Source organism: Nematolebias whitei, chromosome 10, assembly GCF_014905685.2.
Source record: "Nematolebias whitei isolate Nwh7 chromosome 10, NemWhi1, whole genome shotgun sequence".
NCBI classification, from domain to species: domain Eukaryota; kingdom Metazoa; phylum Chordata; class Actinopteri; order Cyprinodontiformes; family Rivulidae; genus Nematolebias; species Nematolebias whitei.
In genome coordinates, this window is record NC_056507.1 from 28524309 (window position 1) to 28551999 (window position 27691).

Genomic DNA, 27691 nt, shown 5'->3' on the forward strand with positions numbered 1-27691 from the left:
AAAACAACAACAAAAATCAGTGTTGGTTCATCTACATTAGGCTTTTAGCTAGCATTTTACTACAATTAGCTTTTAGATAACCTTCTGCTTCTTAGCTTTTAGCTAGCCTCTTGCTACTTTTATTTAGCACGTTGCTACATTTAGCTTTCAACTAGTGTTTTCTTTTAGCTAATGCTTTACTTCTTTTAGTTTTTAACCTTTTGCTACTAATAGCTTCTAGTTATCATTTAGCTATTTTAAGCTTTTCGTTAGGGGTTTTTCTCCTTTTAGCTACACTTTAGCTACTTTTTACTAGCTTACCATAGATACCATGTTTTTGGCACATAGCTAGTGTTTTAAATATTTTAATTTTTCACCTGCATTTGGCTACTTTCAACGTATAGCTACTTCCTTCTTTAAACTAATCTTTTCCAGTTTTAGCTCTTACTCTCACAAAATACAGTTTGATTGTGTTTGATATATGCTGCCACTTTAAATCAATAGTTGTCTAATTTAATAAATATACATCAGCTTGATCCATATACTTCTCATAGCTTCAGTTATTATTTTTCTGAAGTAAAAAAAAAAAGTTTTACGTCTGATTAGACAAAATCCTTGTTTCACCTGTTTCATTTACCATCTAGAATCAAATGCTTTAAAAAATAATTAACACAGTACATTCCCTAACAGCTTAAGAAGAAACATATGATTAGTTTCAAATATGAGACAATAGCCAAATGATAACCCTGCTGTAGATGTGAGATGGCATAGACATCAGACATCTCATCACTTCCTGGGACAGAAGGTGGATGAGACTGAGATGAGGACAGTCAGTTCCACAGTCGGGTCAAGAGATGAGAAAAACTCACCAATTTAGGACCAGTCAGTCAGAAATCATTCAACGTTTAGATTTTTGTCATTCATAAAAGCCTTCAGATGCTTTTACCAACATCATTCAGCCCTGAGCGTTCAATGTTTCATAATCTTGTTCACTGCAAACCAGAAAGTGATTTTATAAATCATGACTCATCAACATCAGGCTGCTCACAGTCTGACATTTGTTCTTGTCCAGCGCTTCATGCTTTCTTTTAACAGGTTGTTAATTGTATACTATGTTTAGTTTTATGGAGAGTCTGAATATTTTATATAAAAGCAGGGTTTTAATAAATATAATAAATTAAAAGCCTATGGGAATTAATTTTCTAATGTTAATTTCCAGCTTTGGTAAGCCAGGGTCAGAGTGCCAAGGCCCCCACCTTCAGCTACCCCTCATGGCACTATGGACCCAACTTGTACGGCCCCTCCTGCAGGTGGTGGGCCCACAGGACAGGAAGGCAAACCCATGTTCAGATGCGATCACCAGGCCCCCTCCCCCAGGCCTGGCTCTAGAGTGAGGCTCCAGTAACCCACGTCTGGGCAAGGGGCATCGAGCTTCTCGTTGTTTTCTGTCCATACAAGTGATTTGAATCACTCTTTGTCTGGTCTGTCACCCAGGACCAATCTGCCTTGGGAGACCCTACCAGGGGCAATTTCCCCCGACAGCATAGCTCCTAGGATCATTCAGGCACACAAACACCTCCACAAGTTTCTGCAGTATTGTGCACTGTGTGCCGGTCCGTTGTGGTGAAGAGGAAGCCGAACTGTTAGGCAAAGCTCTGTTTACCGGTTGGTCTACGTTGCTACTCGCACCTATGGCCACGAACTCTGGGTAGAGACCAAAAGAACGAGATCCTGGGTACAGGTGGTTGAAATGAGTTTTCTCTGCAGCTCCAAATGTGGTTCCAATCTCACTGATCTTCTGCAGCCATATGTCCCACCGTGCTCTCTGAGGTCAGCAGACCAGATGCTTCTCTCAGTCCCAGAAACCCGTCGTAAGCTCAGAGGTGACAGGGCTTTCTCTGTTGCAGGTCCACGACTGTGGAATGAGTTGCCACTGAGTGTCCGGCAGGCTCCCACACTCTCAGTCTTTAAGTCTCGCTTGAAGACCCACTTCTATTCTCTTGCCTTTAACACGGTGTGATTTGTTTTGGTCCGGTCTGTTCTCTACTCTGTTGGCCATTTTAGTTAGCTTCTGCTGCTATTTGTATCTGTATTTCTATTTTATGTTTTCCTGTCCGCTGTGCATGTTTGTTTTCTTTTGCACAGCACTTTGGTTGGCCTTGTTGCTGTTTTAAGTGCTCTATAAATAAATTGGTATGGTATGGTAATCAGGTGTTTATTTTAGAAAGTACATGCTAAATCAGGTTCTCTGTTTCCTCTCAACATTACTATGTCAAAAAGCTAAAAGAATATATTCCAAAACAGCAATAAACACACCTCAGTTCCTTTTTTTTTTTTTTGGAGACATGTTTTTCCAGCTTTCAGCTTAAAGATTTGCACATTTTAGAATGATATTCAATTCGCAGGTTTACCTTTTCCCTTGTGGGCGTTGCATTATTTTAAAAATGAGCAGGATTCAAGATGTTTGCTTCTTGCTTAGTGTTCTGTTTCCCAAAATCGGACGTCTTTGGAAACAAAGCTGTGTTTTCTCTGACATATTGCACCACTCAGTTTGAAAAAAAAAACACTTATAAAGGAAATGATGCAGTGATTAGCACCAGCAACGCACTTTAATAAAATAATTATTAAGGCTGTTCTGTTCGGCTGATTTACATCTTTGCTGTGATGTAACACTTGAACCGCTCGGTAAAATACCTGGTTGTGACGTTATCTCGATCTCAGCTGGACAGATGTGTCATACACTGGAACGGTTCTGGATTAAATGTAGACGTAATCTCTGGTTTCAGCGACAGAGAAATCCACCACGTCTGTCCCTCCCCCTCAGCAGAAAGCAAAAGACTAAAATTATATCTAATCCTCTCCATAGCAACAAAATTAAAACGGAGCAGTGAAGTGCAGATGGAGTGTTTCTCCCTCTGATGCTGCGAGCTGCAAACATTATTCTGGTTATGTTGCTGCAGAGGAAGTATCAGTGTTTTTATCCTTCACAGTAAGAATTTTATGTTAAATCCCAAAACGTTTCACTGTGTCAAAGACCCAAACATCCATAAACCCCCTTTCTCTCTTTTAGTTCATAAAATGCTGTTCATGATTGATTCTTTTTTTTTTTAATGTTTATTTTTCTAGCATTTCACTGGTGGATCAAGTAGATTAAAATGATGGTGCAAATATTTTCAAGTAAGGTTCTGTGGAAAGATTATGAACATTTATGTCACGTTCAGTTCATACTTGGATGTTAAATTTCAGAATTAATTTGTGATAATAAACTAGAATTCCCCCTGAAGTCAGAATTCAGATTCAGAAAATCAGAGATTTCTGACTGAGCACAACCTTATAATCCAGTTTGTTTACCTCATGGTTGCAATAATAAACTACACATGTTCCTTTCAGTTTGAATCTGTTCCCCTCATTACATCAGAAAAAAAATCATGTTTGAAAGCACACAGTGCAGCCAAATACCAGGGGTGATTCTAGGATCTGACCTTAAGGGGTGCTTAGCCCCCAGTACTGACAACGGCTTGAACAACGCACCCCATGGTGTGGTTTGTGAGAAGTGTCAAAGCTTACAGCACCTGGTATTACCAGGTGGTCTCCTATCCAAGTACTAACCAGGCCCGACCCTGCTTAGCTTCCGAGATCAGTCAAAACCCAGCGTGTTCAGGGTGGTATGGCTGTAAATGAGGCGCTCAGTCACAAATAGGACTTTTAACTGATCATAACAAACAAAGACTAAACTTATGAAATCAGAAGTTGCAACATATATCTACATAAAAAACACATAAAACAAAACACAACTAGCTATAAGCATTAACCTTTAATGTAACCATAAAGAATGCAATGTAATTACGAGGAAAAATAAGAGGATTTACTTGTAATTACCTTAATACAGACCGATATGCGGTGGTTTAGTTTATCACTGTCATATTCAGCTGCTCATGAGGTCAGCTGCCGGGCTTTATTCCTCTTTTACATATTTCAAAACTCCATTTTGGTTTTGGAAATTGAATAAACTGTATTCCACCCTCTAAACACTCAGGATAATGCTGTCTGAATTATGTTCTACACTGACAACATTGAACCATTTCTTTCTGATGAGTTATCACAAAATCCCTCTGACCGCAAAGTGTTCGTAATGCAAAACCCTGACGATGTTGTTGGAGGAAAAGGAGGCGCAGCTCCTGCAGGTAAGGGACATTTCACTTTGGGACAAATTGAGGACTCTGACTGGTTAGTTGCTGATGAATCTACTGGATTGATTGACAAATGGCGTTGAGGATCCGACTTGTGAATAGTCATCACTTATTCCAAATTTATTAAATATTTCAGTGAATCTAAGATTTGAGAACTGAGCTTCCTTACAAAATCACAATGATGGTTCCTTTTTATCTCAGGGGTGCTGAGTTAAAATTAAGGGTGCTTGAGCACCCCCCAAAAAGAAGCTAAAATCTTCACTGTGCAACGTCATTCCAAGAGTCCAGTTCCATCATCTGAGACAAACTCAGCTCTGTTCTCTTACCTGGTGTACAGTACACCCTCGTTTATCACGAGGGATTCATACCCTGAAGACCCGTAAGTGAAAAACCGCAAATAGTAGTACAAGTAGTAAGTAGTTTTTTATTTTAGCATTTATATATAGCCTATTATATATATATATATATATATATATATATATATATATATATATATATATATATATATATATATATATATATATATTAGGGCATTAACAGAGTACTCGAGTAATCTACACATTGATTGCTAGTACATCTATCGAGGTTAAAAATGTTACGTCAAGTATCCGTGGTGACGTCATATTATGTGACCACCGTATGATCGTAGGGGGCGGTGTTGCACTGTTGCAGGTCACAGAGTATGGTGTAACACCGGGTCCAATCCACCGAACCAGAACCAGTTTCGGTTTAAGTTTCGTTTTTGACGTGCTGCATGTTTCTTCACATTTGCAGTTTAATAATAATAACTAATAGTTTAGTTTTTCCTGTGTCTTATTTGCAGTATGAGAAATGGTAGGAGCATAATATACGTTCCCAATGTTTTGTTGGTCTTTTTTTTTGTAAATAATTACCTTTTTTTGCGGTTTTATTTATTTATTTATTTTTGTATCTTGAGATCCATGACGTCATCAAATACTCGAGTTCTACTCGGGTTTTATTATGTTAATGTCGAGTTTAAAAATGATATACTCGTTCAACCCCTAATATATATATATATATATATATATATATATATATATATATATATATATATATATATATGTGTGTGTGTGTGTTTTAAACACTTCCCACTCTCTTGCAATATTGTAAACAATGTTTTTAAACTCTGAAAGCTCTAAAAGAGCACAGAATGTCATGATTTCAGCTCCTTGCTTCCTCTGCTCTTTGCCTCCTGCAAGCGTTCTCGGCCACACCCACTTCTCCGCTCTGCATGGAGATCAGCTGACCAGCTGCAGGAGGAAGCTTATCCTGCAGTGTGGTTCTGCACAGAGGTTCAGCAGGTGCTAAATAATTTTAAATAATTCACTTTAAATGAAAATTCCATGCCGATCGTGCGGCTCATCCATCAATCAGCCAATTGTGTGTCATGTCCAATGTTATTTTGAAAAACTGCGATAGAGCGAGCCCGTGACAAACGAACCACGAATTAGTGAGGGACTACTGTACACAGCTCTTTGAACAACTCAGTTTTGAGAACAGATTATTTCTGACCAATCAATAAACTGCAGGTTTATCTAAATGGAGCCATAACTAAAGTGGGTTACTGCCATCTCAAAACAACTCCAATCTCAAAGCATTCTGTTTATGTGAATGTTTACACCACTGTCATTTTAGCAATATATGGTTATTAAGGCATAAATATTATGATGTTTATGTCATAATTGACCTGTGCTGCACCAGAAGTGCTACAGTTATCTACTGCTGCCACTGTTCAGTCTTGCAAATACTAAATAAATCCATGTTAATAGCTGTGCAATTCTAAACTGATGGCTACAGGATACTGTTGGAAGTGCACAGCCTTATCAACATTTCACTGTAAGTGCAGTATCAGTATTGCAATGGATTGCAATAAATCATAGACCTTTATATTTAAAGAATTGTGCATTTGTCTTCTGCTGATAATAGTTATATATGTAGTCAGTCCAACAAGTCGCCTCGATGGACACATCTGGCTTAGAAGATTGCTATTGTTATCACCAAATTAAAGAACAAAATCAAATCACACATTTTTCTAATGTGGTGCAGCATTCTAAAATGTAAATAAACTGCTTTAAAATGTTTGAGACAGAAGCCTCGTGGTCTCATTTTTCCAAACTAAAGCTGTCATAGAGCCATCTACAACAAGTAAGATATTAATTGCTCATAACCATTTCACAGAATATTCCCTTTAATATTAGCTCTTTGCTAAGTGACAAAGTTTTTATGTAATGTATCATCATTCTGGTTGTTGTGTCTGTGTGTCTACATCTGTTGGACCTGCTCAGAGGCCTCTCATTTATTTATCACTTGATGTGGCAATCCTGTGTTAGCTAACGACAGAGAAGTGGGTGACTCATGTCTCTGTGAGATCGGCCATCGTTTCATTCAGATCAGTTTTTTTCTCCGTTATATTCTCACAACAAATAAGGACATGGCGGATTTCCTCTTCTTCAAACCGACTTCCCCATTCGCATCCAGCGCTGTGTCCATGAGTCACGTCTAACTGATATTTTGGCAGCAACTTCTCTCGCACTTGAGCCATCAGTGAAATTTTCCATATTGAGGAAGATCTTAACTATAAGATTGCTCCAATATCTGAGAGGATCAAGTGTCAACAATGTACTTTCCGGTGACAATAGCGCACGATTTTTGTAAACGTCCACACCATCTGAGCAACTGTTAGTTCTTCTTTTCTTTGAATCTAATTCAAAACAACTTATAGGCCGTTTAACAGCAGCTGAAACTCATTCAAGCATGCTACAAGTATTCGTAAGTAAAAATAAGATGTTTCTGCTGATTCCTTTTGGAACATTTTTCACTGACATCTGCACAAATGGAACAAGTCCTGTAAATTATAAAATCTGTGTCATCGTGACCCCATGATGGAGACAGAAGCTGCTGGACAGACAGTCAGCCAGGCTGTCCAGGGATTATAGGGCTGTGCCAACAACAAGAAGGGGGGGGGGGGGGGGGCAGCCTGACCTGAGATGAAACCATCACTTTTATCAAACATTGCATCTGTTCCCTTTTAGCCACGAGGACACCTCTGACCCCTCATCTTCAGCCATTTGCGTTGTCTGACAGGTGTGTGTGAGTGTGTGTGTGTGTGTGTGTGGGGGGGGGGGGGGGGGGACCACACACGCCCAAAGATAAACAGAACAGAATCAGGACTAGAGATACCCACAGGATAACTGAAGATGTGAATATCTGGTGCAGGAAATAAATGATGCATTAAAAAGCAACACCACAGAGACGGGTTTCCAGAGCCATCATGGATCCAGCACAGGATGCAATAAAAAAAAACAGGCCTGGGTAAAATAATGCAACCAATGAGAGCACAGCTCACACAACCTTCTAATCATCCCTGCAGAGCTGCAAGACTCCGATTTACCAACAACCCGACGCTCATTTTACTCTTCAGAATCAGCTAAGACCTCATTTTGTGAACACATTACACAATTATTATACATCCACAATTATTATACATCCACAATTATTATCCACCCACAGCAGCGTCGTTTAAATGCTGCCATTTTCTATAAGAAGAGATTTACTCACAAGATGGAAAGAGGCTCAGTCGAGTCAGAGATTGGTTCCTCACTGGTTGTTGTTCGTCCTGTTTGTTCCTGTTGTGTTTCAGAGCAGAAAGCTCTGTAATAATGAAGGAGCCGAACCGTGCGGACCTGAGAGGCGTTGTGTCCAGAGCTGCGCTGCCCACGTGACCGATTACAACCTTCCCTGACGTCACCGATGACGGCGCTGAAAGCCGTGACTGAAGTGTTGAGGTGTGGAAACTTCTGCAGACATTTTTTTTTTTTTTACTGAAATAACGACATCTTCAACTGGAAGTTGTGAAAATATCAGTGACAGGAATGGTCCGTGAATGCATCATCAAAGAGCTTGTTTCATCATAGCAATTAAAACAACATTACACAGCCTCAAAACAGCTAAAATGACTCAAGAAATAACCATAATGAGATTACAAAAAGGCGGAAAATGCTTAAATCTCAATTCTAACTTTACCACAGTGATCCTAAAATGATCAAAGTGAGATGATTGTCATAGTTTGTTGAAAAGGGCTCTCAGCTGTATCCAAAAACTAAACCAAGATGAAGACAAACACACCATCCAGGAGAAAATCCCAATATGACCAAGACAATAAACCCCTCAAAAATAAAAATCTCACACAAAGGTGAAAAATAAAATGCATGTATATAAAGAACAAGACAACATCAGCACTTAAGACCTTCAGAACAATGAGGATCAAAATATTAAAAGTTGAGCGAAAGCACAAAATAATTGTGATCTTGTGGACAATATTTCATTTAAATGATAGTAAATATTGTGTTCTTAATTTTGAGTCTTATTTTTTTATTATGCTCATATGAGAACATGTATACTTGTAGAAATCATACATTTTGATATCTTTGTTAGAAGAAAAAGTTATTATATTTTATGACTATGAGAGAAACTCCCACGCAGCACAAAAGAACCAGACGAACAGATCTGATGAAGAAATCTGACATTATTTTTTATGTGCTGCCCTCTGCTGTCCTCGAGGGGTTTTAGATGGACTCCATATTTAATTGTCATCTTTGATATTATATTTATATCTTTATAACAGTAATGTGGTGTAAGCAGTTCCTACCTCACTCAAATCATCCGGATGCATTAATGGTTCGAATTAACCAAATAAAATAATTGCTTTGCATTCAAACATGGCATTTATTCTTCCAGGAAAGTCTTAACAGTGAACTGCATGTTCAGCAAAAGCAAAACAATGAAAAGTTTTTTATCTCATTTTCTGAGATTACTTCAAAAGCAAACGAATGAACCAGGAAAAGTGCCATGTTTTAATGTACAGAGGTCCAACTGATAAAGTTTAAAGTTCATTTATTTATTATTCTATTTAATTTACAAATGAACCATCACAAGACACTTCTAATAGAATTTGATTTGAACAATCTTTCTCGCATAAAAACAAACAATTAAAAAAAAGAGGTAAACTTGAAGAATACTGTCAGTTTATCTTGTAGATTTATTTGGTATGAAGGTTTTTGTGATTCTTCATAAAGTGTGTGTCTGTTTATGATTCATCAGTTTTAGTTCAGTTCAACCCGAGGGCTGGATAAATGTCTGAATGCACATCAGTCGGTCAGATTTCCTTGACTCAAGTTCTGCTCCGGCTCCAACATCAAGACAACGTTGGGTCTGAGAGGTGGAGGAACCACAGAGATATCATGGCTAATGTGTCAGCTCTGTTTGGTTTTGATTTTTTTGTACTTTGTGACTACAACAGGCTTTTATTTTGGTAACTTATTATACAAGTTTGACCTCCTGCCAAACCAGCAATCACTCAGTTCAAGCTTGTTGACGTCAACTTGAAGCGTTACTGAGGTTTCAAGAGAATCTTCTTTCATTTGAGAATCTGCAGCTGCTTCAAACACTGATGATCTCTAGAAGAAGAGCTCATTTCATTGTCCGCAGCTGCAAATCCAGTAGACCGAAAGAACTGATGGAGACGAAACCCTTTGGACCAGTTCTTGTCTTTTTCTCATGTGAACATCAGTGTTGTCTCTGCGACACCTTTCTTCAGGCGGAAAGTCATTTTCAGAGTCCTTCATGTCAAAGTAAAGGTGTTTCAGTCTCCTTTTCTCCCCTGGTTTAGTTGATGTCATTCAGAACATCTGGTGCCTGCTGCTCTTCACTGAGCCTCCTCTTCCTCCTCACCTTTAACAGTTCTGTTTGTGAGGCTCTGACTGTCAGAAGAACAATAAATCAAAGCAAAACTAAAAAGCAGGAAGAATATTAATACATTGATTAAACTTAGGAACTGACAAAATGTTAAAAGAAAATAAAAGCTGAGGAATGTTGTGCAGTCCTGAACCTGGTTTGGTGCGGTTATATTTCTTTATAAGCTGTACTAAAGAAAACCTCTGAGTTCTCAGTACTTCTTCCATTCACAGAATATTCAACATTAATTGGTTACACTTCACGTTCCTGTTCACATGAACACACCTGTAGAAGATAACATGATGGACATTTTAAGGATTGAACCCACGTGCAGACTGATCACAGGAGACTCCGTTTATTTTTACAAGACAAAGCAGATGTGATGGGACAGCACAAAAACAAGGACTTAAGGAGATGATGAGCAGACACAGAACCGTGGAGGGATAATGCGTGGACGCAGGAGGAATGAAAAGACGCAGACTTTATACAGAAATGCTGACAAGACAGAATGAAAAACACCTGGAGTGATTAGACGTACCTGACAGGTGTGACAGGAGCTGAACAACAAGGAAGTGGACACTGGGAGGTGCATGAAAACAAAGAAAAGAGGACAGAAACCACACAGAAGAAACTGGGATCAACATTTGCATTAAAGTGAATATCACATTAACTGAAGTACAGCTTTACGACACTCCAGGAGATATAATGAAGTCAAACTGACAATTAAATTGGCATATTTTATTCATATACTTTAGCACATTTATAGAGCAAGAAGTGTAGCTGTCATGAACTCAAACCATCTTTACCCTCACCCACTGTAAGGAACCACTGATGTCCAACGTTAGCATTTATTACAGCAAAGTACCCAGTTTTAAACAATGAAAAGGTGGACATTGTACTGTTGTTACAGAATATATAGGACTTAAAACACCCTCATATAACTGTATTTGATGCTTTACATTCATACATCCTGTCTAGTTCCTGAAAAAGGGATCAGCACTCTGACATTTGATCTTGAGATGAGCTTCTGAATGCTGACCGACTCACTTGATGTATAACCGAATGTAGGCCGTTTGCTTGAGGACAATCTTGATGTTGCTCACAGATACAGAATTCATTTGCTCTTTACCTGTGACATGCCACATATACTTTAGATCCAGAGTTGATTTTGAAAAGATAAGAACAATAAAACTGTTACAAGTTGAGCCAAAATAGCTCCTTAAATGTCTCCGTAAATGAAAAATGTTCACAAACCTTGTGTTGGTGGACGTGTTGTTGCTCTTTATGTTTCCAAGTAAGTCTGTTACCTTAAAAAAACACCTAAGAAAAATTATTTAGTTGCAACTCTGGGTTTGAAGTGTTGCAGTATTGATTTGTATTCATTGTGACCATTCACATTTGATTGCATTTCAATATGACATCATCCTGTTTTTCCTCCGTTCGACCAGTAGGTGGCAGCAGGCCGCGGGCGAAAGATTAATTTAGTCCTTTCCAGCTTTTGGAGAAGACATGAAATGAATATGTATATTTAGTACTTTAGTTAGTAGAGCATATCCAACTACACAATCTAAAAGATATATGTACACCAATAGACACGTTAAAATAAATGTGTGATCACTCTGTGGTCACGTGGTTCCATGGTGTAATGGTTAGCACTCTGGACTCTGAATCCAGCGATCCGAGTTCAAATCTCGGTGGAACCTGCTGTTTTTACTATGATCCTTTAATTTTAAATTCAAATGAAGATAAAACACGAAAAAGAAACCCTTTTTTTCCATTGCGTCTATTGCAGTTGTTTTATGATCTGTTACTGGCTGATCTTATTCTTTACAGTGTTTGGAAGAGACACAAACTTAATGACAAGAGCTGATGTAAACGTATCCTCAAGTTCTGGTTGTAAAGAAAATATTAATGTGCAAACAACCAATGATAAATGTCATGAAAAGTTAAGGTCCCACCGAGATTTGAACTCGGATCGCTGGATTCAGAGTCCAGAGTGCTAACCATTACACCATGGAACCACGTGACGATACATACCCATATCTTGTATATACATAATTGTGAATTTGAGATATGTACGTGTGTGTGCGCGCTTGTATGTTTTCACGTTTTAATACTAGCTTGTCCTAACAGTTAGATATGATTTTCTTTTAAATAATTTTAGGCCTTCACGACAAACCGTGAAGAACAAAATGAGCTACTTCCCTACCATCTCCTGCTGCCACCTGTTGGTCAAACTGAGGAACAGCAGAATATATCCTGATGCAAACTCAATAATCCAGGTAGAAAAATCCAAAAAAGTTCAATCTGGTCCTCTGGACATTCAAAAAAACAAAAAAACAAAACAACAAAAAAATGTAGAAACGTTTCATCTTTCATCCCAAAGACTTCCTCAGGCTGAGGTGCTGTATTCAGCTCAGTCTTATAAATAGCACCTGTTTTGTTTTTTGAATGTCCAGAGGACTAGGTTTAACTTTTTTAGAACTCAATGAAACTGTGATGTTCTTGGGAAAGACTCATCAGAGACAAAGAGACTATAAGGGACAGGTATGAAATGAGTAGAGGAGCAGTGCAATGACTAAATAAAGGTCTCAGAATCAAGCAGAGACAGCTTTCTGTGGTTGTGGCGGCACCCAGATGGAGGAGGGTGTCGTTTGCAGTCCTTTAGGGTTGTTAGGTGTTCCTTGGAGTGTTGGACGGCGTCACAAGCTCAGAACCTGGAAAGGGGTCGACTGGGCGAGCTAGTTTAGTAAACTCAACGGAAGTGTTTGGTTTTATCTAGGAGTGAACAGTTTTATGAATCTCAACCTGCATGTTGGTTGTTGTGGTTGCCATATCTCTAGAGGAGGATGTCAAACTTAAACTAGTTGAGGTGTGTTGCTGTGGTGGAATCTGGATTATAAACTGCCTTGGATATTCTATGGGGTGCTGTTTGTAAAGTTACACGGTCAAAAATTAATAGCAATATTTTTGGTTTATTTAGCCTTTCATGAAGAAAAAAAAAGTTTTTTTTCAAAGTCATATTTTTCACCATGCCATTCATACATTTCTAAATGTCATCATTCCAAACTAAATATTTAGTTAGCAAGCTAAATATTCAGCTCCATACTAAATATTTAGTTTACAAACTAAATGTTTATGTCCAAGATAAATGTTTAATTTGCAAACCAGATATTTAACTTGCAAGTTAAATATTTAGTTAGTGAACTAAATAGTTAGGTATAAATTAAATATTTAAGTTCCAAGCTAAATATTTATTTTCAAAACTAAACATTTAATTTCCAAAACTAAATATTTATTGTCCACGCCAAGTGTTTAATTTCTAAGCTGAACATTTAATTCCTGAACTAAATATTTAATTTGCTAATTAAATATTTAGCTCAGACCTAAATATTTTTTCCAAGCTAAACATTTAATTTCCAAAATAAATGTTTATTTTGCTAACTAAATATTTAGCTCAGACCAAAATATTTATTTTCCAAACTAAATATTTTATTTCCAAAACAAACATTTACTTTTCTAACTAAATATTTAACTTGCAAGTTAAATATTTAGTTTGCAAATTAAACATTTAGCTTGGACATAAACATTTAGTTTGTCAACTAAATATTTAGTGTGGAACTAAATATTTAACTTGCAAGTTAAGTATTTAGTTTGTAAATTAAATATTTAGTTTGTAAATTAAATATTTAGTTTGGAATTATGACATTTATAAATGTATGAATAACATGGTGAAAATATGATTTTGGAAAAAAAACAACTTTTTTTTTCTTATGAAAGGCTAAATAAACCAAAAACATTACTGTTAATCTTTGACTGTGTAACTTTACAAACGGTACCCCATAATATTCAGTTCTGTTTTTAGGTCCTTCGCCCCCTTGTTTTCTGAGTTTTAAACAAATAAAGTCTTTATTTTCTTTACCTCCTGGTATGTGTGGTGATTATTTGATGGTAGTAACATTCTAGGTTGGATCTTCTGTCTGCGTGATTTGTGAATTTAATACAATACAGTACCTCTACTGTTTTTTATTTATTATATTTATTTTATTTATTGTCGAAGGAGGCAGTCTTTTGAGATATTCCTAGTTCACTGAATGGGTGCATACGTAGTTTTGAATTGTTGATTGGCTGTAAATGCACTGCACTTATATAAACACCTTTCTACTTTATCAAGACACTCAAAGCACTTTACAACACTATCTGTGTCCTAGTAGAGTGCTGTATGAATGGGTACAAAGAATAATCAGAGCTTTATCACATTCATACACCGATGGGACAAACATCGGAGGCAATGAGGGGTTCAGTGTCTTGCCCATGGACAATTCAACATGTGACTGCTGGTGGAATCGAACCCCCAGCTCTCCCATCGGAGGACGACTGCTCTAACCACTCAGCCACAGCCGCCCTTAGCTGCCCTGTGGCAGCCATCTCGAAACAATTTAACTCCAGAATTTAACTAGTTGCAGATTTACATGTGGCCGTTCCGTTCTAAAGGGTTCTCTTAAAATACATAACATGGTTTGAGATTTTTTTGCTAACACAACAAATTACCACAAACACGTACACAGAGGAAAGACATTGCCTGCCTTTTGCAGTATAAGGAAAAAATAATCTCAGTTATGCTGATTTGAACACCCAGAACTGTCAAACATTTACATAGATACTTTAAAAATTTAATACTGACTTTTTTTTTTACAGTATGTATTAATGCTGCTGCCTATTAGAGCAACTTCTAACTAAGTGGACGTTGCTCCTTTTTCTCAAAACTTTAAATGTTCACATTATATTAGTTTTCATTTTAAAAAATCCTCCAAAACTTTATTGTAAAGAAAAAAAAATTGTGTCAAAAGTTCACAACAGAAACAAGATACACGAGGACTGAACATACTGTACATAAAAAAATGGCATTTAATACAATGACAATAACAATAATAAAATTGAAATTAATATTGAGACAAGTTAAGTAAAAATAAAATCAGGAACTCTAAAATGAGAGCAAATTAGTTTTTTGTTCCTTCTGATTATTGGAGAAATGAATCAAGTGCATATATATACGGTGTAAATTCAAATAAAAAGCCAACAAATTTGTATTTTCTTTTCTTTTAAACTTTATATTTGTGTATATGAAATTTGGCCTGGATGACTATCAAATTAATAACCAATTCCTTTGCACTCATTTTTATACTTTGCTGGAAACCAAAAGGAACATGTTTCCAGAGTAAGTGATAATTGGGGAAATACTTTTGAGTTGATATAATCACAGACATTTTGACAAAACTCCTTGGAACCAGAACAAGTTACAGATTCTGGGGAGAGATCACAAAACGTACAGTTTGTATCTTTGTCCAATTTTATGTTATTTTTTGTCAGATAATATTTCCACCTTCTGCCAGAAATCCAGTGCTGACTAACTGACCCCCACCTTTGCTCGGGTCTTGAATAAGTCTCTGCAGCTGTGTGAGCTTCCCTCCTGGTTAAAGCATTCCAACATCATCCTGGTCCCCAAGAAATGCACCATAACAGGATTAAATGACATGTTGCCCTCAAGTCTGTGGTCATGAAATCCTTTGAGCGACTGGTGTTGAAACATCTGCAGGACATCACAGGTCCCCTGTTGGAACCCCTGCAACTTACTTACCGAGCAAACAGATCGGCAGATTATGCACTCAATCTGGGACTACACTTCATCCTGCACCACCTTGACCACCCAGGGACGTATGTCAGGATCCTGCTTGTAGACTTCAGCTTAGCCTTTAACACCATCAGCCCAGACAACCTCCATCAGAAGCTCACCCAGCTCACAGTGCCGGCCTCCACCTGTCAGTGGATCACCAGCTTTCTGACCAACCGGCAGCAGCATGTGAGGCTCTGGAGCATCTTCTCTTGCACAAGAATCATCAGCTCCAGCATCCCCTGGCACCAGGGGTGTGTTCTCTCACCACTCCTCCTCTCTGTACACAAATAACGTCACCTCAGTGGACGGGTCTATGAAACTTCTCAAGTTTGCAGATGACAACACAGGACAATGACGAGTATGCATACAGACAGTGGGTGCATCGGCTGGTCCACTGGTGCAATCAGAAACACCTGGAGTTTAATTCACTCAAGACTGTGGAGATGACAGTGGACTTCCGAGGAAGTCCCCACCCCCCCACCTTGACAGTGGATGTCCAGAGAAGCCCCCTCCCCTTCCCCTCATACTGCCACTCCTCACCATCCTCAACAACACTGTCTACTGTGGATCACTTCCGGTTCCTGGGAATCACACTTTCTCTGGACCTGAGATGGTTCTCACACATAGACATGATTCAGAGGAAGGCCCAGCAAAGAGTTTACTTCCCACAGTAACTCGAGAAGTATAACCTACCACAGGAACTGCTGGTCATCTTCTACACAGCCCTATATTCAGTCTGTTGTGTGCACATCCATCATTGTGTGGTTTGGGTAATCCACAAAACAGGACAAGTCCAGACTGCAACGAACAGTCAGGTCTGTAGAGAGGATTATTGGGGCTGACCTTCCCTCGATTCAAGACTTGTGCAGGTCTAAGGCCAGGAAAAGGACTGGTAACGTCTCTACAGATCCCACACATCTTAGTCACAAAATGTTTTACCTTCAGTTTGGCGCCACAGAGTGCTATTTGCCATAAACAGCTGCCAAAGAGACTGTTTCTCCCCCCAGGCAGTCTCTCTGATGAACTCAGTAAACACCATGACTACTGCCAAGTGACACTGTCACATGGTAGTAGTCAGCTACTCTGCTGTGAAACAAAATAAGCATATTTGCACTATCACAACCTGCCTTCTGTTTCGTTTCCTTCATTGTATCCACCTTATTCCGGATTTGGCGCCACTACCCATAATTCATAGCGGAAGCCGGTTGTTTACTTCCGCCCGCGATCCCGCGCTGTTGTTTACGTTTGTGGGTTAACACACTTGCTAGCAATTTAATGTTTTTGACACAAAAGTTTCCTTTACCTGAAGTAAATGGCAGCACATCAGAGGTGGATACATTGCAAGGATGTTTTAAAAAGCTGCGAAGATAAGTCGTTAACTGTGTCTCACCCATCATTTCTCACGGACTGGGTAGATGATATGAAATCATGGCCCGGAATTACCTACATCGATATTATTAATTACCTTGTTTTTTCTGAAGGCGTCGATGGCGAGGAATTGCGGAATTATAAAAGCACAGAGGCATATAATTACCTCCACAGCAACAAAATAGATACAGTTTTGCTCAAGAAACAAGGCGACTTTATCTTTCTGAAAGCAGCTGTTGAGCCGAGCCAGAGCGTTGGTCAAGCTAAACACTTAGCATGGGTCATGCTCAGAGAAAGTGGAGTGGTAGAAACGGTCGGCTGTTCCTGTATCGCCGGATTGGGAAAATCATGCAGTCATGCGGCAGCTATTCTGTGGAAGGTATATCACTTATCTGGATATCAGAATATTTACATCACTGAATCAGAATCACTGAACTGGGCGAAAGCTGTGAGCTTCCTGTCTGCCTGTGTTTACATGTGGAAGCCAGAGCATTGTGCAGCCTGTGATCTACTGTCACAAAAAATTAAACATTAAAAAGGCTGTACAGTATTTTTATATTATTTGTTTTTAAAAAAGTACAGACTGGATGCAAGGCAACCTAACATTTACAGAAAAGGAAAAAATAAATGACAACAGCAGGGATGTAAATAACTTGTTTCATTTTATTAGGAGCAGTGATAGCTGAAGTCTGTTAAATTGTTACAGGTCCAGAATGCTGTGATCAGTGGAAAGACGGGGCTAGCATGTACAGATGAGCAGCGCAGGTGGAATGCTGGGACAGCAAAGAATCTTCAACCCAAACGTCTAAGCATGATAAACTTCAGACACCACAAGGCAGAGCAGCAGTATAACATCAACTTAAGGGCTGCAGACACGATTAGTCTTTATTTTCATAAGTGTTATAAGGACTTGATCTTGTACAGGCATTGTAAATTCATTGTTGTCATCTCCTTCCAGTGCTGACACAAGAGTGTTAAATGTTTCTAACGCTATACCAGTGTACAGCAAAGCGTCTGCGTCATTTTGTAGAAGAAAAAATGCAACTTCATCACACTGAGTCGTCTTGTCCTGGACATCTTTTCTGCCAGACGTGTTGCAGTATTGATGATGATCTTTTAGCGAAGGGTCCTCCCACTGTGTGTGGACTGAGTGCAGATGTGGCCCAGGAGGTTGTGTGGAGACGCTAGCCAGGTCTGGGATGACTGACGGTGAATCTACGGTGCACTCTGAATAACACAAAAATACAAAATCAAATCAGCGTAACACAACCTGTCAAGTGTCACTTACCTTATTACGTTTTAGGAAGGAAATTTGTAATTCCACACTCGTACACACATGATACATCTTAAATGTCAATAGTGCTGTTTTAGTGGGGCTTTAGCCCCCTTCAATTTTCCTAAGCCCCATCAAATTATGCTATAATATCAAAATATTGTGATTAGATTTTAGTTTTTCATCCTTAAAAAAATCAGTTGGAGCTAGGTTGCATTTAAGCTTTTTCTTTAAAGAGTTTAAAAGAAGGTTTTTTTTCAGCTGTGTCTGTTTCAAATAACCTGCCTCTAATAACTCAACATATTCTTTATTAACAAAATCCCCAGACTTTTACAGCCCTGGGGGCTGAATTTTACCAGGTTGCTAAATAAAAAGCTATTCTCGGACAGTTACATGAAATCATATACATCTCTGCTAGCATGCTACTGATGTTAATTACTAACCACTTTGTCTTTAAGATTTGGATTTGGCTGCCAATCAAGTACTTTCTCTTAGTGATAAAGTATTTTGGAATTAAATTAATAATACACTAACATCCACAATAACACTGCAACCAGCTAGCGCTGATGCTAACACCATCCACAGTATAGTAATTATAACATTACAATTATAACATTAATAATAATATAATTCAGTAAAAGATGAGAGCTAAGCATGATTAAAATGTGAAGCGGGGACAAATCACATTTTCAATTTCACTCACCGGGAACAGATTCGGCCGTTTTGTCGATGTTGCTGGAAGCTGTCTGGCTCACAGTGGTCCGGATGAGCTGCCTTCTTTTCTTTGGTGGGGCCCGGTCATAGCCCAGATAGAGCTCCGGGTCGGGGTGAAGCTCTGTGGGCTTTTTATCAATAAAATGAAAGGAGCAAACATAAACTCTCTTCGGGGGGTATTTGAGTTTTAAAGCTGCCAGCCACGCTCGTTTTCGATCCTCCTTCCTCGGCATGGAGTGCAGTTCGTAACGCGCTGGGCACACACAGGCCTTTCGAAGTTGTTGATGTGCAAAACAATACGTTTCTAGCTCGTCTTTCAGTTTTCTGGAGCTGTTGTGACAGCCAACAACAGCACAAGTTGAACCCGAACTCATATTAGAATTGTTTAAGCCTCCTGCTACAGCACAAATTACTAGAATTTGTCATTAGCAAAAGTGCCTCTCACTTTAGCTCACCGGAAGTATAAAACCGGGAGGGGGCGGTACCTGTCTGTCATGGCAGCCCACATACGCTCTTGCAGAATAAGGTGGATAAACAATAGCTGTAGTACTGTACATGTACAAACTCTTTCTTTTATCCTCTTAGGTTTGTATAAGTTACACATGACCTTCTCAATCCCACCAACATGTTTTCCATGAAGGTAGCTGACTCGGGGCTGGTCTGTCCATAACCATGGCTGAGGCTTGATTTCCTTAAGGCTCTGGATGTTGTGGGTCTGTCTTGGTTTATGCACCTTTACAACATCGCGTGGACACCGGGTGCAGTGCCACTGGATTGGAAGACTGAGGTGGTGGTTCCTCTCTTAAAACAGGGGGACTGGAGAGTGTGCTCCAATTATAGGGGCATCACACTCCTTAGCCTCCCTGGAAAGGTCTATTCAGGGATACTGGAGAAGCAAGTCCGATCATTGGTTGAACCACAGATCCAAGCGGATCAATGCGGTTTCCATCCTGGCCATGGAACACTGGATCAGCTCTTTACCCTTACTAGGGTCCTCAAGGGATCATGGGAGTTTGCCCATCCAGTCCACAGGTGTTTTGTGGATTTGGAGAAGATGTTTAACCGTGTTCCTCGGGGCACAATGTGGGGGGTGCTCTGTGAGTATGGGATTGGGGGCCCATTGCTATGGGCTGTTCAGTCCCTGTGCAATCGGTGTAAGAGTTTGGTTCACAATGCCAGCAATAAGTCGGACCCCTTCAGGGTGGGAGTTGGACTCAGCCACGGATGCCCATTGTCACAGATTCTGTTCATAACTTTTATGGACAGAACTTCTCAGTGCAGCCAGGGGTCAAAGGAAGTCTGGTTTGGTGGTCTAAGGATTCAATCTCTGCCCTTTGCAGATGATGTGGTCTTGTTGGCGTCTTCGTGCCGTGATCTTCAGCTTTCAGTGTAGTGGTTCACAGCCGAATGTGAAGCGGCTGGGATGAGAATCAGAACCTCCAAATATGAGGCCATGGTCCTCAGTGGGAAAAGGGTGGATTGCTGTCTTTGGGTCTAGGGTGAGGTTCTGCCTCACCTGAAGGAGTTCAAGCTTCTCGGGATTTTGTTCACTAGTGAGGGAAGAATGGAGCTTGAGATTGACAGAAGGATTGATGCAGCATCTGCAGTATTGTGGACTCTGTTGATCCATTGTAGTGGGGGGTGGGGGGAGTTGAGCTGTAAAGTGAAACTCTCTGTTTACAGGTTGGTCTATGTTCTTACCCTCACCTATGGACACAAACTCTGGGTAGTGACCGAAAAAACAAGATTGCAGACACAGACCGTTTAAATGAGTTTCCTCCACAGGGTAGCTGGACTCTCCCTTAGAGATAGGGTGAGAAGTTCAGTTATCCGGGAGAGACTCAGAGTAGAACCGGTGCTCCTCTACATTGAGAGGAGACAGTTGAAGTGGTTCAGGCATTGGGTAAGGATGCTCCCTGCTTCAGGCATATCTGACTGGGAGGAGACTCTGGGGAAGACCCAGGACACGCTGGAGAGACTATGTCTCTCGGTTGGCCTGGAAACACCTTGGAGTTCCCCCAGAAGAGCTGGAAGAGGTGGCTGTGGAAAGAGATGTCTGGGCCTTCCTGCTCAAGCTGCTGCCCCCACGACCTGACTTCAGAACAAGTGGAAGATAATGGATGGATGTCATGAAACATTTTGATGGTTTACTTTAAGACTAATGACTTGTCAAGCTACATTTTGATTTAGAAGTGGGGTTATATAGACACATAGCTGGGACGATATAAATGGAACTGAGCTGAATACAGATGATGCATTAGGAATAGAGAAGCAAATATTCAGCTCTGGTCTATTGGATCCTCACAGTTCCTGTGGCATAACGTGACAGTAATGAAGATCTGCAGCTGAGCTCTGCTACGGGTTTAGTCACAGCGGAGTGCAGCCCAGGGATGAATATTTAAATGAACGGACTATTGAGCCAATCCTGATAGCAAAAATTTGTTGAGGCAAATATGCACTTTTATACAGGTAGCCATTTGTCAGTCACAGTAAATGTTTAAATACTCTGCAGTTTTTGTCTCTCTTCACAAAAAAGGTTCTAAACACCTGATATGAGACTATAGTGATAAATTATTCATAAGCTGCAGGTGGTTAGCACTCAGAAGCCTCCTGTGAACATATACCTTTTCCTCTGTGCCAAAATTGATAGATAACTCATAACTTATACTCAAAGTGTATTTTGTAAACATATATTTTGTCCAAACTCTGTTAATTCACACTAAAACATGTGATATTTAGGCTTTTTGACCAAAGCCAACTCATCTTTACTTTGAAGCTTCATGCACTGATGTGTATCTCACTGATGAAAGGTTAATTTATTTTAATCATCCCTCCTGTCCTTTTTCTGTGAAGCTAATCTGACATGAGTCCAAAATAGAAAAATGAAGTCTTCTCGAGTTGTTTTAAGGCAGCAGCGATCATTTTGGGCCAGACCCCGCTCTGACTGCTTCTTTTTCAGTTTGATAGTTTGATAGTTAGATATTAAAAACTCGGTATGACTCTACATGCATATAAAACAACATAAAAAAAAGAATAACTATTTTGAATGTTTATAAATTTCATTAAAAAAAAACAACTTCCATTTGGATAAGAGATACAAATGCCGTAGAAAATCTCAGTTTAAAAAAAAAATTCAAACTAATGAAGATAGAGCTTCCATGTAACCTAATATATTTCTGAAACTCGAGTGAGAATGAAGAAAAGTAAGTGTATTTACTGCAATTTTTAAAAACTAAATTGTAGTGTACAGTTGATGTAAATGTTTAAAAATCTGAACAGGTGAGATCCGGTTGATGTTGACAGATATCTGCAGACGTCTGTGTGTTCCTGAGAATCAGGACATCCTGCAGCAGAGACATGTTATGTAACTGCATGTCTGGTGCCACATTTGACATTGAATATTAATCCCGATTCATCTAAGAGAAAATCAACTGAATTTCCTGTTTCTGTCAGAGTGGCTCAGATGAAAGGCAGCACCATCTTCCCTGCAGCAAAATTCGCACCTCTGTCAGCTTCATTACATTTATAGTTCATACACAATTCTTAGAGAAAGATTCTTTTTAACCATTCAGGTTCTTCACAGCTTTCATGTTTTGAGGAACTTATTGTTTTATTTGGTTTTCTACCTAACAAAGTCCATGCTCAATAATCCAGGTATACAATCCAACAATTTTCAGTCAGGTCATCTGCACAGTTTGACATGACTGTCGACGAGGGAGAGGGCCGGCACCGGAGGAGGGGGCGTGCCAAAGAGGCCATCTTAGCACAAACATAACTGGTTTGTTCCACTTTGGAGTAAGCTGTTGGGGGAAGAATCAGTTTTGTGTTGTGTGTTTCCTTGACTGATGAAGCCTTCTGGATGGAAGGGGAAACGTTTTAGCAACAAAATAAACTGTCCAGATGACCTGACTGAAAACTGTTGGGTTGGTTTTTTACCCTTTCAAAACATAAAATATCTGTGGAATCAATCACACAAAACATTTTTTTCCACAAGGCCCATAATGCCATCTTCATAAACAACAACAACAACAACAAAAAAAAAAAAACAATCAAAACTAAAATCACTAATATCTACAGTAGGAGTAGGTAAACCTTGACAGGTATAGGGGCCAGGACCTGAAGTGGACTTCTGGCAGTTCAGTTTTGGAAAACTGAAAGTGGTTTAAGCAAATATTATATTGTAACTCTTTACATTTTAATGACTTTTGCACCTGGTGATTATTGTTTTAATGTATTTGATCTATGAATATTTACACTAAGGGTTGGGTTGGTCTGACACAGTTTTTGTTTGAATTTCATTTAGCAAAATGGATGTTAAGATTATCAGGAGAGAGTATATGATACAAAAATAATGATATGTAAAAAATATATATATATTTTTTTAAAGCAAATCAGGTCCAATATACACTATGGATATATTTTTTAATATACTGTATACTTTGTTTCCATTTATATTTTTCCCCCTTTGTATGATTTTACACAAATGCTGAAACTCCAAGGTAGTACCAATAGGTGGCGATAATGTTCACATTATACACAATAAAATATAAATATTTTCCTGAAACAATTGATGCTCTTTTAATTATGTGTTTTTTTTTTAATATAATTTCCTGTTAATGACATTTTTTTTAGCTCATAAATTTAATGGTAAGAAGATCACAATAACGTAAGACAGAAATATAATTAACAAGAACAAAATGAGTTTCAATAGTTGTTCTTATTGTAGGACACAAAATAATAGATGGTATGTTCAAAATAGGCATATATATTACATATATATATATATATATATATATATATATATGTAATACTTGAAACAGAAGTAGTGCACACAGGGTCTCAATCAAATGCTATTTTATTTATGTTTACACTGCTTTACTTCAGACTGCTGTCTATTACAGGAACATAACTGTAGCCTGCTTCCAAAAATAATCCAGATCATCACTTAAGATCATAAGGTGTTCATCAAACTAACAGTTTTATTTGATTAAACGTTAAACTATGTTCTGAAGCAAAGCTGTGCAGCACATGAACACAGAATAATGAAAACTTATTTACATCCTGTAAACGTTGTCTTTGTTGATCTTCAGCACTTAAAGACTCCAACTCATTGAAGTTTTGTGAATTTAGACTTCTAACGTATCCCATTTATGAGCGGCGTGGGGCATGGCCAGTGGTGAAACTGGGCTAAACATTTAACCATAAGAGGCAGTATTAAACTGCGTTATATTAAATTAGGCACAAGGCTGGTTATTAATGCTACAACGGTGAGAGGGCAGTGTGCATTAAAAGTTTTGGAATAAATCAAAATGAATGATAATGTTTAGAGAATGCATTATGTTCATTTGTTAGAATAGACTCTTATATAAAATTAACTTATCTTCTTTCCAGAGTATAAACCTGACTGAGACTGGTTTCTGATGGCAGAATAGGCATTTAATTTGAAAGAAACTTAAGTACCAAAAACAACAACCAGCTTTATATGACAGCAGTTAGGAAAGAAAACATGTCCTCAGCGGACAAACAGTCACAAAGGTATGATCACCTGTCACCATACTTGTCAATGATGCCATAATGTCCGGCACTAATGAAACGCTGCGTGTGCATCGATTGTCAACATGTTATTGCTTCAACAAAGGGTGAAATGGGATTTGCACAGTAATGTTCAAATCCAGTTCACTAAATAAAGATGTTAATCAGCCTGAAATAAACATAAAGTATTTTTAGAGAATGGATTTCTACATATGCTTTGCTTTGTAAATCTTTCTGGGTCTTAATGACGAATTATTCTTTTTTTAATCTACAATTTGACAGAGAACATTTGAAGTGACTTCAAAAACGGCTCACAGAATGGCACAGCTAATCTCACAAGAAGATAAATTGTGTTATCTACATCAGTGGGTATCCATTATCTGATCATGCTCGTTTTTTTTATTATAATCACATTGATTTAAAAAAGACATAATCAGTAATATAAATTAATATGTAAAGCCATTAGGTTTATAAATACAAAACATAACATATCAAAGCAATCATTTAACATCCAATATTCAAAAGGTAAAAGGAAATCAAGACATGTGCGAGAGAAACAAAGTCCTTCACGTGGAAAACAACACAAGATTGTAGCACTTCATTCGTGTGGTGAAAATAATAAAAGCTTCAGACTGATTTCGTGTAACTCTTTTTAAGAAATGCATGAACACTGGTGACCTGAATACATGTCCAAATACACATGGCCTCATTAACAACAAAACTTAGCTTACATAAGCATTAACTGCGTGATCATTACTGGATAACAGTGAATACAGATCCATTACAACACTTCTTTTTATCCATGCTTTCTCACATTTCTTTCTTTCTCAGCCCAGTTTCCAAATCTAATATTTAGGACAGATTAATATTTTCTTTTGCCTCTGCATTTCTTCACTTCTAAGTAGAAGAAGTACACGTTTGCTGTGTTGCTATCCTAAAATCCATGCAATCCGATATTTGTACACAGTGAATCTTTACCCTCATTGACACGGTCTGCACTGCTTTACCTTTCTTTCTGAGGAGACATTCACTTCTGTATGGGAGCTATTACAAACACACGACTGGTTTGCAATAATAAACATAAATCATTGGAAAAATTTAACATGAGGATAGCTCTCCCATGTAAAGAAACTGTCCACTCAGTTCACGTATACTGCCCTTAGCAGTGTTTGGAACAATAATGTTCCACTTCAGGAGGGCCATAAAAAGGCCAGGCAGCAGTTTGAGCGATCAGTTGTATAAGACAATAAAATGGGTGAATAGTCGCTGGTGTGTGGGACACTGGTTCCTCCCCTCGCACCTTCAGGGTCACAGAGAGAGCGCCAGAGAGACGATGGTCCAGAGGGGCTGCGTTCATCTCCTCGCAGGATCTCAGTATCTTATCAACACACACAGAGGCAGATGACAGGAGAGCTGATGGCTGAAAGTTGGTTTGCCAGCACGCTGTCCAGGACCCGTGGAAGGAGAGGAGCATTTTAGAGCAAAGAACTGGGGCTTTCTGGGGGTGGTGGGGGTGTTTGTTTGGGGCTGTGATGCATGGGCAGAATGTCATAGTGGCTGGGGATGTGGCTGCTGCAAGGAAGGTCATAGGGGGTCTGGGAGAAGCCAGTGGCCATTCCATTAGGTCCCTGCAGGATGCTCACAGTTGGTTCTGTGATAGTTTAGAAAAGAAAAAAAGAAAAAGGAGATATGTTAGCTAGACTAAAAGAAACACAAAGAAAAAGAGAGGTCAGAGTTGAATCTGCTTGCTTCACAAACTTGAGCACTGACACCAGGTGTACAGAAAGACCATTCTTCCAGTGGGGGGTTTGTTCAATACATGACAGTACAGTTTGTTTTATTTGTTTTTTCATATCAAGTACCTCTGCTTAGTACTTCTAATACATGGGTCTTTAGTAATATACATGTATTATTAGCATACTCTAACATTTTGCAGGCTTGCCCATATCTCAAACTGACAGACTCTACTACTCTGGTGAAAAAACCTTTATCATGGTGGCAAATCATTGCCAGTTTTAAATTTACATTCTCAACAACACCAATATTAAACTACACAAGACTCATATTTATCTGCCTGAGACTGGCACTCTGCAGAAATCAATACAGACCAAAGGCAACCCAACATTAAGTAATCGTCCTTTTGTTTTGACAAATGCATCATGTTTTATGCTGGGTTGCATTTACGAAAGTCTAAATTCAGATTTAGGACTGGCTTTGCACCTGCCTATGGTGTTCCAGATGGAATTCAAAAACAGTGTTTGCTAGTTGTGGTCAGGCTAACTACTTTCTAAAATAATGAAAATGTATCTCTCTGATGCATTTAAATATGGTACATTTTCTAATAAAGAGGACAGAGTGAGATGGAGGAGGATGACTTGCTCGGGAAAAGCTGAAAGAAGACACTTTTTTAATAAAAATAGTACATTATTATCTCTGACACTTATTCAGTGGTATACAAACCATGGGTAGTAAAAATAAGAAGTTTATTGCTGCAGCTATCCCAGCTTTTTATGCACAAGGCAGCCATATTGGAATTTGAGGTTGGGCTTGGTGAGGAATCTTTGACTAGTTGAAATTGTGACTGTAGTATCGTGTTCTAGTTGTTTTTAGTTTTTCAACACAGAACTTTGAAATTTCCACTTCTGAATGTTCATGTAAAATAAAAAGAAAATAAAAAACAAAACATGAAACTACTACTCTTTGGACTTTCTGTAGCAGTTAGCTGTGTCACAACGCTAACGCTAGCTTGAGGGCGGCTGTGGCTGAGTGGTTAGAGCAGTCATCCTCCAATGCAAGAGTTGGGGGTTCGAATCCACCAGCAGTCACATGCCGAAGTGTCCCTGGGCAAGACACTGAACTCCTCGTTGCCTCCGATGTGTGTCCCATCAGTGTATGAATGTGATAAAGCTCTGATTAGTCTCTTTAGAATGATTTGTTCAATTCGTTTTGTAGAGATCTAATAGAGTGCTGTATGAATGAGTAAATGAGGACACAGATTGTAGTGTAAAGTGCTTTGAGTATCTCGATAAGATAGAAAGGCGCTATATGAGTACAGTCCATTTACCATTTGTGTGTAAACAAGAAGAATGCGAAGAGATTTGTTTTATGCTGTGTTTGAATTACTGCTCTCCTTTATAGCGATGCGACAGCTAACAATGTTTCTGTATGGTTTTCCGCATATGAGAAAAACCACAAAGTTCTTTGCTC

At 38.8% G+C, this 27691-nt stretch overlaps 2 protein-coding genes, 2 non-coding genes and 1 pseudogene across 4 annotated transcripts in view; 1 reads left to right on the forward strand and 4 right to left on the reverse strand.

The window, feature by feature from the left end:
* Positions 1-3539: 3539 nt before the first annotated feature.
* LOC119416561 lies at positions 3540-3658 on the reverse strand (annotated as a pseudogene).
* A 7896-nt stretch (positions 3659-11554) lies between these two features.
* On the forward strand, positions 11555-11626 carry trnaq-cug. The gene has a single exon. It is a non-coding gene; the product is annotated as a tRNA-Gln (tRNA).
* Positions 11627-11872: 246 nt separating this feature from the next.
* Positions 11873-11944, reverse strand: trnaq-cug. Its single transcript has one exon. It is a non-coding gene; the product is annotated as a tRNA-Gln (tRNA).
* A 5880-nt stretch (positions 11945-17824) lies between these two features.
* On the reverse strand, positions 17825-19389 carry LOC119416449. The gene is made up of 2 exons (XM_037683685.1): positions 18942-19389; positions 17825-18192 (listed from the first exon to the last, which is right to left on the reverse strand). The coding sequence occupies exons 1-2, from the start codon at positions 19324-19326 to the stop codon at positions 17825-17827; spliced, it is 753 nt and encodes a 250-aa protein (XP_037539613.1). The 5' UTR covers positions 19327-19389.
* A 6570-nt stretch (positions 19390-25959) lies between these two features.
* Positions 25960-27691, reverse strand: part of megf11 (multiple EGF-like-domains 11) — a 94829-nt gene continuing 93097 nt past the window's right edge. The window contains exon 22 of the mRNA XM_037683686.1: positions 25960-26135. Within this exon, the coding sequence (XP_037539614.1) occupies positions 25960-26135 (176 nt within the window). The remainder of the gene's footprint in view (positions 26136-27691) is intronic.